This window comes from Propithecus coquereli, unplaced genomic scaffold (genome assembly GCF_000956105.1).
Source record: "Propithecus coquereli isolate 6110/MARCELLA unplaced genomic scaffold, Pcoq_1.0 Scaffold404, whole genome shotgun sequence".
Taxonomy (NCBI): Eukaryota; Metazoa; Chordata; class Mammalia; order Primates; family Indriidae; genus Propithecus; species Propithecus coquereli.
Genome location: NW_012149775.1, coordinates 1,232,431 through 1,242,472, shown reverse-complemented (window position 1 = coordinate 1,242,472; position 10,042 = coordinate 1,232,431). Strand labels below are relative to the sequence as shown.

Below are 10,042 nucleotides of genomic sequence, written 5' to 3'. Positions count from 1 at the left end.
TTAATTTAATGCAATTATAACTTCAATAGTCACTTTGTCCTTGACAATGATTGCTTGAGCACAGGGGTGAGTGCCCCGAGGGCTGGTAGTAGAAGCTGTTGCTGCAGACCAGTGTCTCCTCTCGGCACTGCCAGCTCCCACCTGTGTGTACTGTGTGTACTGTGTATGTGTGTGTGTGTGCGTGTATTTTAAAAATCTTTCCCACCACACAAACTTCTCTATTAAGCAGATAACAGGGAAGAACAACAAAAACTAAACAAGCCAATCGCTCTCTCTTTGGGATATGATTATTTCCCTTCTTCATGAAGTATTCAACAACATAAGAAAAAGAAAAGAACAATTTCTTTTGTATACTCCCTAAACAGAGTTTACTGGGTCAGATTTAACTGTGAGCATTTATATGCCTCCTTCCAGGCATCGTCATCTGATGTTTCACTGCTACTGGTTTCCATGTCTGAGTCCTCAAACTCTGCTTTACAAATGCTTCTCCAAGGGGAGAACAGGCTGGAATTGCGGCTCTGCGAGAAGCCGTTCTTTCCAAAGCCATTTCTTCTCAGCTGCTCTGTCTTCATGTGGAATTCTTTGAGCTCATCCTCTGTGAGGGGAAGGCAATTCTCATCATTTTCTGGATATTCCTGCCACCCCATTGCTTTCAGTAACCTGTGCTCTGCTTCCAAAGAGTGTGAGAGAACCTCCCCTTCTTCCACGACGGGGAGAGCAAGACCATTCTGATGACAGCCTTCCTCTCCGTTTTCCTTTGGTTCAGGAGTGCTGTCATCCTCCAAATCCTCCAGCTTGTCACAGTCTCTGTTTTCTGAGAATTCTCCATTCCGGTCATCCTTCAGGGTCTTCAGGAACTCACTTTGCCTGTCAGTGGTTCGGCGGGTCAACTTGGTCAGACCAGAGGAGCTGATCTCAATTGGAGGGGTGGTGCTGGAGGGACTCTCTTTAGGAGAACTCAGAACTGCACCATCAACCGGTACCACTGGTCTGGTAACAGAGATTGGACTGGTAAAAGCACACTACTGGTTAGAGGAAAGGGATCCCAATTTGTGGTTCCATTCTGTTAGCTTTCCATGCATTGGGCTTAGAAGGAGGTGGTGCAGGCTTAGGAACCATGTTCTTATAGACACTTGGAACTATGGATGATGATTTGTTCCCATTCGCATGGTGAGATCCTGGTGAGGTGAATGCAGCAGAGAAGGCAGCAGCAGGATCCTCTTTGGATACTTTTTTGATAACTAGCATTTTGGAGGGTTGCTTGGCACTAGGTGGGTTTTCCCACACTCTAGAAGGGGTCCCAAAAGGTCTACATGGCTGATTCTGTTTGCCAGCTTCTGGATTCAAAGAAGGAAAGTCTTCTTCCAAACTGCAACTTTTCCACCTTGTCTTCTTTCTTTTCTTCCCTAATCTCTGTAGGTGGCCTTTCCTGAAAGGAACAGCCTTTCCGGGAGTGGAAGCTGCCATTCCAATGGCAATGGTTCCCTGTGCCACCTCCACTACGCTGGCTCATAACATCGGGACCTCGGGAAGAGCCACGCCAACCAGATGGGTTCCCTGTGATTCCAGCATATGCTCCCTTAGAGACACCAAGAGTCCACAGAATCATGGCGGAACAGGGAGGGCTGGGGCCAGGAATCTCCTGTAGTTCATAGGGGTCCATTGTTAAAAAAGCCATCAGAGAAATTATGTCGACGACGGCTTACTCCAAATCTACCTTCTCCTCGGGGTAGGTGCTCTCCGTGTTTCTCAAAGGTTGCAGTAGGTGGCTTAGCTGGCTGTGGTGTGAAGAAGTTTAGCCAAGCAGGAACAAAATCATGCTGCGCCATTTAGGTCTAGTGTCTCTTTTTCAGCAAGGTGAGGCATCCAACCTCATGGCCAGGATCCCAGAATATAACCTCTGTGGTCCTGTTTCCTGAACTCCTTGAATCTGCCAGCTGGATCGCCCACAAGGTTTTCTTGTTAAAAGGGTGCTTAAAATAACCTCGTCAGCAGCATGACTTATGATGAAGCACAAAGCAGCCAGGCTCTGTGTGCCTCACTCTCTTAGTCCCCTCAATTGCTCATCTTCAACTACCTAGTTCCTGACATGTTTCCAAAAGGGGGAAGGGGGAAGAGGGAAAGGGGAAGGGGAACATAAAAATATTTGTTACATTTTAAAAAGGTTGGAAAGGGGAAAGAGCTATGTCTATGTTCACCTCATTCAACTTCCTTGAGTTACAGCCCTATGATGTTGCTTAATTAAGTGATACATGGACATTTGCACAGTGAGCACAATCACTGTTCATAACAGGGCATAGCTAGAAAGACAGGTGGGCTCAAGTGTGGGCAAGTAATGTCATCAAGGTGACAGATGAAAAATATAATATTAAAGCCCTCTAAAAGGTATTCTGAGGAGTCAACTCCAGTGGCAAAACATCCACATGACAAAGCCCTTAAAATACAAATCTCATTATTCTTACTCACACAACTGCTAAAAATAGCGTGCAGATATGTATTTGTCTTGACTTTCAAAATTTAAGGACATTAGAAATCTTCTCTAAAAAAGAAAAAAAAAAAAAAGACAGGAACTTGATATACTTTTCCCTCCAGGGAATAGCAGCTTTCAAGGCATGTTTCTTGGTATAAAGCTCCTAAATGTATACTGTATTTCTTTGGTCTTTATTTACAAATTCAGAGCAAAGGTAAAACAAGTAGAAAGATAGGGGATAAGCATAGTCAAGGAGAAAGACAGTTCCAAAATGAGGTTTTCTTTTCTTTAGTTTTCTGTATTTAACTTGTTCTGCCCCTTCCCAAAACTGAATTCAGCTACTGGAAGGTGTTATGAAGAATCTTCTACTGCTTTGGTAGAGAAGTCATTTATTATTTTTAATCCATTTCCATCTTCACTCAATCATTTAAAAGGCCACACAGATCACTCTTCTGCTCCTTCATATGTACATGTCGTGGAGACTCCAAGCCCCAGCACAGGACTGTGGCTTTTGAACTGGACCTTAGCAAGCTGACTTTGACCGGCAGAACAAGAGCGTTCCTGGCTGGGGAAGCAAAACCTAAGCCATGGGGAGGGGCGGCGGCAGGGGCATGTCCAGGCAACCAAAAGCAGCCCTGTGTGCTGGCAGAGAGAGTACGGAGGGGCCAGAGGACACTGGAAGTGTAACCTGGGGTTGGGCCACGGGAGCCTTGCGTGAACAAGTCCGGGCTCATCTTTGCCTGTGGAGGGAGGAGTGACACAGATAAGGGTGAAAGATGACCGATTTCGAGCTGAATGGCAGGCACAGTGGCAGGCCCCAGGACAGACGTGTGGCGGTCAAGAGGAGTGCCCTGCAGAAGAGGGTGGGAAAGGGACAGCAAGAGTGATTCCTCCACGCTACTTTCCAGCGGCTGGCGGGGCAGCAGGAGGTACTTAGCTCTCGGTTGGAAACATGAGATGTGTAGGAAAAAGATCCGGTTTGGGGATTATGATGAGATCTGAAGCCTCCAGAATGGAAAGCTAAGGGTGTAGTCAGAGACAGAAAGGGTTGAGGAGCCCAGCTCTGGGAAGGCTCCTTTCTGGAGGAAAAATGAAGCAGCGGAGAAGCAGGAGTGGGTAGCACGGGTCCAGGAGGGACCCGAGGATGGGGCCCTTCTGGATTTCATGGCTGGAGATCGCAGGTGACCGCGGAGAGAGATGTTTCAAAGGAGAGATGAGAAACAAGGCCGAGAACCAAGGAATGACGGGCTGTCCGGACGTGAAGACAGCAAGGACAGACTGCTCAGTCGTGAGGACGGAGAGAGAGTGGACGGAAGGGGTGAAGGCTGTTGCTTGTGCCTTCCCGGCCTGGACTTCAGCGCTCACGCAAGCGATGCCATGCCGACCCAGCTTGCCAGTTCTTCCGCGAGACCCGTGAGTGACGTTCATGTTGGCCGTTTATTGCCTCCCACTCCTTCCATGAGGTTTCTACCCCCTCTCTGCTGGGAAGCGCCTGCAGGTAACGCCCAGTGACGTGGCACATTTTTAGTCACTTTGCGGTGACATCACTGTCTCCTCTGCTGACTGAAGCTCTGTTTGCTGAACACCCTCGCTGACCTGCGTCCGGGGACCTCAATTCCACCAGCAGAATCTCAGGCCGTCTTCTCCATCCCTTCTACCTATACAGCTCCAAAATCTCCTAAAAAAATTGTTTTTGACCTGAGGTAAGAAGGATTTGGTTAATGAAACACACTCTCCAGTTAACAGCGCATCCTTATCTTTAGTGCACAAATCCTTTCCTTGTGTTATTTATTTTCCATTTCCACACCAGTCCTCCCCCACCGCTCCCGTGGACAGCCATGTGAATATTTGCTGTCTTTTTATTTGTAGATTTGGCAAAACACATATTGCTTTTTGTGTTTGAATATTTATTTATTTATTATTATTATTTTTTATTTCAGCAAATTATGGGTGTACATATGTTTAGGTTACGTGTGTTGCCCTTGGTCCCCCCCCCACCGAAGTCCGTGTTTCAAATATGTCCATCCTTCGGGTAGTGCGCATTGCACTCCTTGTGTATACAAATACCCGTCCCCTTCTCCCTCCTCCCCCCTCCTCCCGCCGCCCTTCCCGTGGTACAGATGATTAGGTTAGGTGTGTTGCCCTTGGTTCCCCCCCTACCGAGGTCTGTGTTTCAAATATGTCCATCCTTCGGGTAGTGCGTTTGAATATTTAATTTACAAAACAGTGTGCTATGATCGGCCTCATTCTATTTCTTGCTTTTCCACTCCACATCATATCTGTAAGATCGACTCATGTTTTGTGTCCAACAGTCCCTGACTTCTGACAGCTCTGTCGTGTCCCACAGAGGGGTCTGCCACATTTTACTCAACCGTTCCCCAGGAACGGGCCTCACATGACTCCAACTCTGAGGCCACAAAGATGCTGCAGTGCTCACGTCCTCTTAGGGCCCAAGTGAAGAATTCTCTAGGATACTGACCCAGAAACGGGGCCGCCGGATCACAGAAGAAAGCACACTTTGGTGGCGGGGACCCTCCAGAACGACGGTGCCAGCGCACATCGCCCAGCCAGCCGGGGGACCTGGGGGCCCCATGAGTCTGCCCCGCCGGGCATTATCCAGCTGTCTCACTTTTATGACTCCGACGGGTGTGAAACAACTTTATTGTTGGGTTAATTTCCATTTCTCTAATCACTGAAGAGCTTGGGCACCTGTCCGCATGCATTGTGCAGCCTGCTGCATTCTCTCTGCTGTGAATTAACTGTCCCCGCTCTTTGAGGATTTTTCTGTTGGGTTCCTGCCTTCTTGTTGACGTGCAGGCTTACCTGTCTCTATTCCACATATAACTCCTTTGTTGGTTGTAGACCTTAAAGATATCACCTCCTAATCTGTCATTTCTCTGTTAATTTCGTCCGTGGTGCTGTCATTGAACAGAAATACTTAACTTTGATGTGATCAAATTTAAATTTTCCCTCGTGGTTTGTGCTCTGGGGGGCTTGTTTAGGACATCTTTCTCTACGCCCAGGTCACAAATCTATTCTCTAACATTATTTGCTATTGATTTTATAATTGTGCCTTTCACACAGGTCTTTAATCCTCCAGGAGTCCCCTTCACATATGGTTCTAGGTAGAGATCGGTTTTATTTCCCTTTTATCATAAGCCGGTTTTCTCATGTCCGTCTTCTACAGATTCTGCCCCTTCTCCCCCTGATTTGTGCACTACGCGTTCTTTTAAAATTCTTTCATAGCCACGTGTCTGTCTCCGAGCTCTCTCCTCTTTCACTTTCTATTTCTTCCTGCACCAGTGCTGTTGTTATTACTGTGGCTTTGGATGCTTTTGTTGCCGGGTAGGGTAAGTGCATTTTCAACTCATCTAACAATCGATCACACGAAGGATGTTTCCAGACTCTTTGGCTGACATCCTCCCCTTTCTTCCACTTTGGCTCATTACAGGCCTGTGCTGATACCAGGACTACCTTTGTTTATTTTTGCTCCTCTCACAGTTTATCAAAAACCTGAAAGCAAATTTTTTTTAGAAATTCAAATCATTCATCCCATCCATAGCTTCGGGGACACAATGACCTGTCTGGATACTGGCTTAAGATTGAGAAACAGAGTGCCTGCCGGCCTGGGCTGTGGCTTTGCACCCACCCAAGGGCTCTTGCCGTCCGACCCCGCCAGGGCCAGGGAGGGGCAGGACCTGGTCGGCCATCTCCTCCTCAAAGCCTTTCTCTCCAGACTGGCTTCGCTTGCTAATGGGAAGTAGTAAGAGGGGCCAGAAGATTGTCACGTAACTTTAATATGGTGGGAGAAAAGCACCATGAAGTCAAGTAGAAACGGTTCTAATAATGGTATTTTTGTGTAGTTCTAAGACTTAAAAAATCTATTCATTACGTTTTCCTCATAATTATCCACTAAATAAAATCTCAAGTTCCTTACGCCAAGCATGACACCTGACGAGCACCTACTTTTCGGCAGAATTTCACGCCGGCCTCATGCTGGGTTTCAGAACCCCACTGTGTTCCATCGGCTCCTCCAGTGGGTGCCACCCTCAGCCCCGGTCTGACAAGCAGGTGTGCCCGTGTCTTTAGGAGCGACTCAGCCACCGGGGCAGGAAGCTCAGAAAGGACATGGCAGAGCTTTGTGGGCCCAAGGCTCAGGAGGAGGAGAAACTGCAGGCCCTGCAGGTGGGTTCCTCTGATTCCAGGAGGGACTACCTTGAGTGTCGTCAGGGGCCCCTCCTTCCTGCTGGGCACAGCTGTCCTCCCTGGACCAGCCTGCTGGGGGCGGGGTGGGGAAGGTCTTGGGGGCTGAAAACCCAGGTGTTGGTCTCGGCCTCAGGCTTTGCTAGCTAGCAACCTGGGGCAGGTTGAGCCCTCTGACCTTCATGCGACTTAGATGTTAAATGAGAACCAATCCCGGTAGAGCCTGCTCTTGCTGGCTCTCGGTGAGGAGTAAGGGTCAAAGGAGACAGCGTCTCATCAGCTGAAATTACTACACGGACCACAGGTCTCTGTTTCTGTCTGTGACAGTCTACCTTTCTTTTCCTTTCGCTCACTCGAGTGTGACATCTCTCCTTACCTTATGATCTAAAGGGGATTAAAGGCGGCAGTGAGAAGACGTGGCTGAGTGGCACGTGTGTGTGTGTGTGTTTGTGTCCCACTGCGGTAAGACGTGGCATCTATAGATGTTCACAGGAGTGTGAGGCAGGAAGAGGAGATGTCCCTGCCTTTATAAGGAGCACAGCTGCCTCCCAACCCCTGCAATGTGCAGAGGCAGCGGCGTGGAGGGAAGAGGGCTGAGGAATCTGCACCCCACTCACACACTCAGACTGCGACAGGCCAGGAGGGAGCCATCGGCCACTGAGTCTTAGGGCTCCTTTCTCTGTAGTTCCAGGTAGACCGCGGGAACCACAAGCTGGAGGCTGAGCTGGAGAGCCAGCACCAAACCAGGGGACGGCTGGGTGCCCTCCCTCAGCAGCGGCTGGACCAGTCGGAGGACGTGCCAGCAGAGGTGGTCAGAATCCTTGAGGTCTCCAGGGCAGCAGCACAGCTCAGCAGCCTGGTCACCGACCTGGAAAGGACAGCCAAGGAGCCAGACGCCCGCACACTGCAGGTGCGTAGCCCGAGGCCTTACCCAAAGGCTGCCATCCGCCCCCAGTTCGAGACAGCCTACGTGCTGCACCCCTCTGGGAGGTGTGAGAGGGAGGGGCTCATGCGACATGCAGTGACATATGCTGGTGGTGGCTTATCCCAGGCCACACAATGCTGCTGCAGCAGAGGGAGGGTGCTATCCCCCCAGTTCTCAGGGTGGCACCCCGGAGTGGCCTCCGAGAGTGAGTTGGGAAGGGATTTTGGGGGGACAGGAACCTGAGAACTGACTGTGGTTCTCATTCTCTGTCTCCTAGAACGCCAGCGACGTCCTGAGCAGGTCGGTGCGCAGACGCGCCAGTCCCCACCGCAGACATGCGCAGGGCTTCACCCAGGTCAGGAAGACCCGCGGCTCCATTAGCCTTAGCGTCTTCATGCCGCATGGCCAGTGCAAGAGTCAATGGAATATATGCACGTATATGAATTCATGAAGGACTTCTTTGTTTCTAGGGGTGCTCCACAGAAATTAGACGTTCTGTATCCCGAGCTGGAGAAAAGAGTCAGTGAATCACTTCTCCAGCCACCCCCAGCAGCTCTGACCTGTTCACGCCTGGGCCACCTCATTTCAGGCTCAGCTCGGCCTCCTCCCTCTCCTTCCTCCAACCTGTCCAGCCCCCATTAGGTGTAGCCAGTGCATCTTCAGGCCTGCCGTCTCCTGAACATGTCCCCAGTTCCTCGTATTACAGCTGTCACCTGGTCCCTGACCCTGTGACTCCGGCCAGTAGCCGCAGCCCCTTCCTGAACGGCGCTTGAGGCCACCACTGCGGAGGTCAGGCTCCACGACCTCCAGGGCCATTTGCAAGACCAGCATTTGACCTGCAAGCCGATGGCAGCGCCCGTCTGTCACGATCTCTTATTACAGTGGTGTGCCCAGGCACCTGGATGGCGTGAGCTCCCCAGTGGTGCTGCCGCCGCAGCACAGGGAGCTCAGCAGGTGTGTTGGAAGGAATATTCCTCCCAAGCTCCTGTAGCACCTGTTGTCTCTACCACTCACCTGGCACTTTTCCATTTTATCATTGTGTCAGATGGATTCCAAGGCAGCCCCCGTGAGCCTCGCCTTTGGTACTCATGCCCTGTGAGGTCCCCTCCTCTTGCATGTGAGTAGGACCTGTGACTGGTTTCTAATGACAGGAACATGGCAAAGGTGATGGGTGTCCCCTGTAATTGTGTTGCTTGTGTCGGACTCCTCTTTGCTGGCAGACTCACTCTCGAGACTCTCCTTGCTGTCTTGACGAAGCAAGTGGCCCCTTGGTAAGGACCTGCAGGCAACCTCCAGGAGTCAAGAGCAGCCTGCAGTCCCAGCGCCTGGCCAACAGGAAGCTGAGTCTTGTGGCTGCAAGAACCTAAATTCTGCCCACGGCCTGAGTGAACGTGGAAGTAGATTCTTCTCTAGTTGAGCATCCAGATGAGGACCCAGTCCAGCCAACACCTCAGTTACAGTCTGTGAGACCCAGCAGAGGACCCAGCTAAGCTGTGCCCAAACTTCTGACCCGCAGAAGCTGTGAGACAATAAATATGTGTTGTTTTAAGGCAGTAAATTTGTCGATTTGTGGCCATTTTTAGGGAGTGATGGATACGTAATACGATTGTCTATCAGTTATTTGTGTATACATCTCACTTCTTTGGGTGAGCAAGGGCAATGCTCTGTGTCCTCAATGTCTAGAACAGTGCCGGCTCATAGCTGGTGTCAGTAAAATTTTAAATGGTTGCGTGAATGAATCGATAGAAAGCATAAGGGCCCTTCGTGACCCTCCGTATTTAAAGGGAGCCATCAGTTGCCTTTTAACTAGTACTTACTGAGCTCTTGATGAGGTCGTCAGCACTGCACTGGATGCTGAGGGACACAGAGAACAAAATGTGGTCCCAAGGAGGTGCCACATGGCTGTGTAAAGCATGAAGACTCGGGGGTCAGACTTGAGTTCAGGTCCCGGTCCTGATGCCCCAAACCTCTGTAACCCAGGACCGTTACTTAGCTCCTCTGAGCTCTGCACCACCCCTCTAAAAGGAGGGTGATGGACCTATGGCCTGGGACTGTTGTCAGAATTAAATGTGGTACATGCTAGGTGTCTGCCGCAGCGCCCGACATATTGTAAGCTCAAGCATGTTATTCCATCTTTTAAAAAATCACACTCTCCCTCCACAGGTTGTGATCTAGCTGTGGAACCAGGACACGCACATATGGAATAATAAGAGAATGTGTCACTGCATTAAGTTCAGCAGTCACCAACTGCTAAGTGCTCTGGGAATTCAGAGGAGAGACACGAGGAAGCTGGGAGAGTCAGGGTAGGGTTTGTGGGGGAGGTGGGGATTGGACAGGTGGGAGAGAAAGATGAGAACATTCCAGGTCAGCATAACTGTGGCTCCATAAATTAATATAACTATATTGGAGGCAGAAATGTCTCAGGAGTTTTGCAGAGCTTTGCC

At 49.9% G+C, this 10,042-nt stretch overlaps 1 protein-coding gene and 1 pseudogene across 1 annotated transcript; one reads left to right on the top strand and one right to left on the bottom strand.

Moving 5' to 3' along the window:
• Positions 1-223: 223 nt before the first annotated feature.
• Positions 224-3,849, bottom strand: LOC105817271 (annotated as a pseudogene).
• Positions 3,848-8,240, top strand: TRIM40 (tripartite motif containing 40). The gene is made up of 5 exons (XM_012652905.1): positions 3,848-3,883; positions 6,560-6,655; positions 7,359-7,583; positions 7,876-7,898; positions 8,069-8,240. The coding sequence occupies exons 1-5, from the start codon at positions 3,848-3,850 to the stop codon at positions 8,238-8,240; spliced, it is 552 nt and encodes a 183-aa protein (XP_012508359.1).
• The last annotated feature ends 1,802 nt before the right edge of the window (positions 8,241-10,042 follow it).

What these genes read in the sequence shown, in the direction of transcription:
- TRIM40 (XM_012652905.1), top strand. Translation starts at nt 3,848, where the DNA reads ATGCCGACCCAGCTTGCCAGTTCTTCCGCGAGACCC. An exon ending in CCAGTTCTTCCGCGAGACCC is followed by an intron (nt 3,884 to 6,559) that starts GTGAGTGACGTT and finishes CCGTGTCTTTAG; the next exon opens with GAGCGACTCAGCCACCGGGG. An exon ending in GCCAGCGACGTCCTGAGCAG is followed by an intron (nt 7,899 to 8,068) that starts GTCGGTGCGCAG and finishes CTTTGTTTCTAG; the next exon opens with GGGTGCTCCACAGAAATTAG.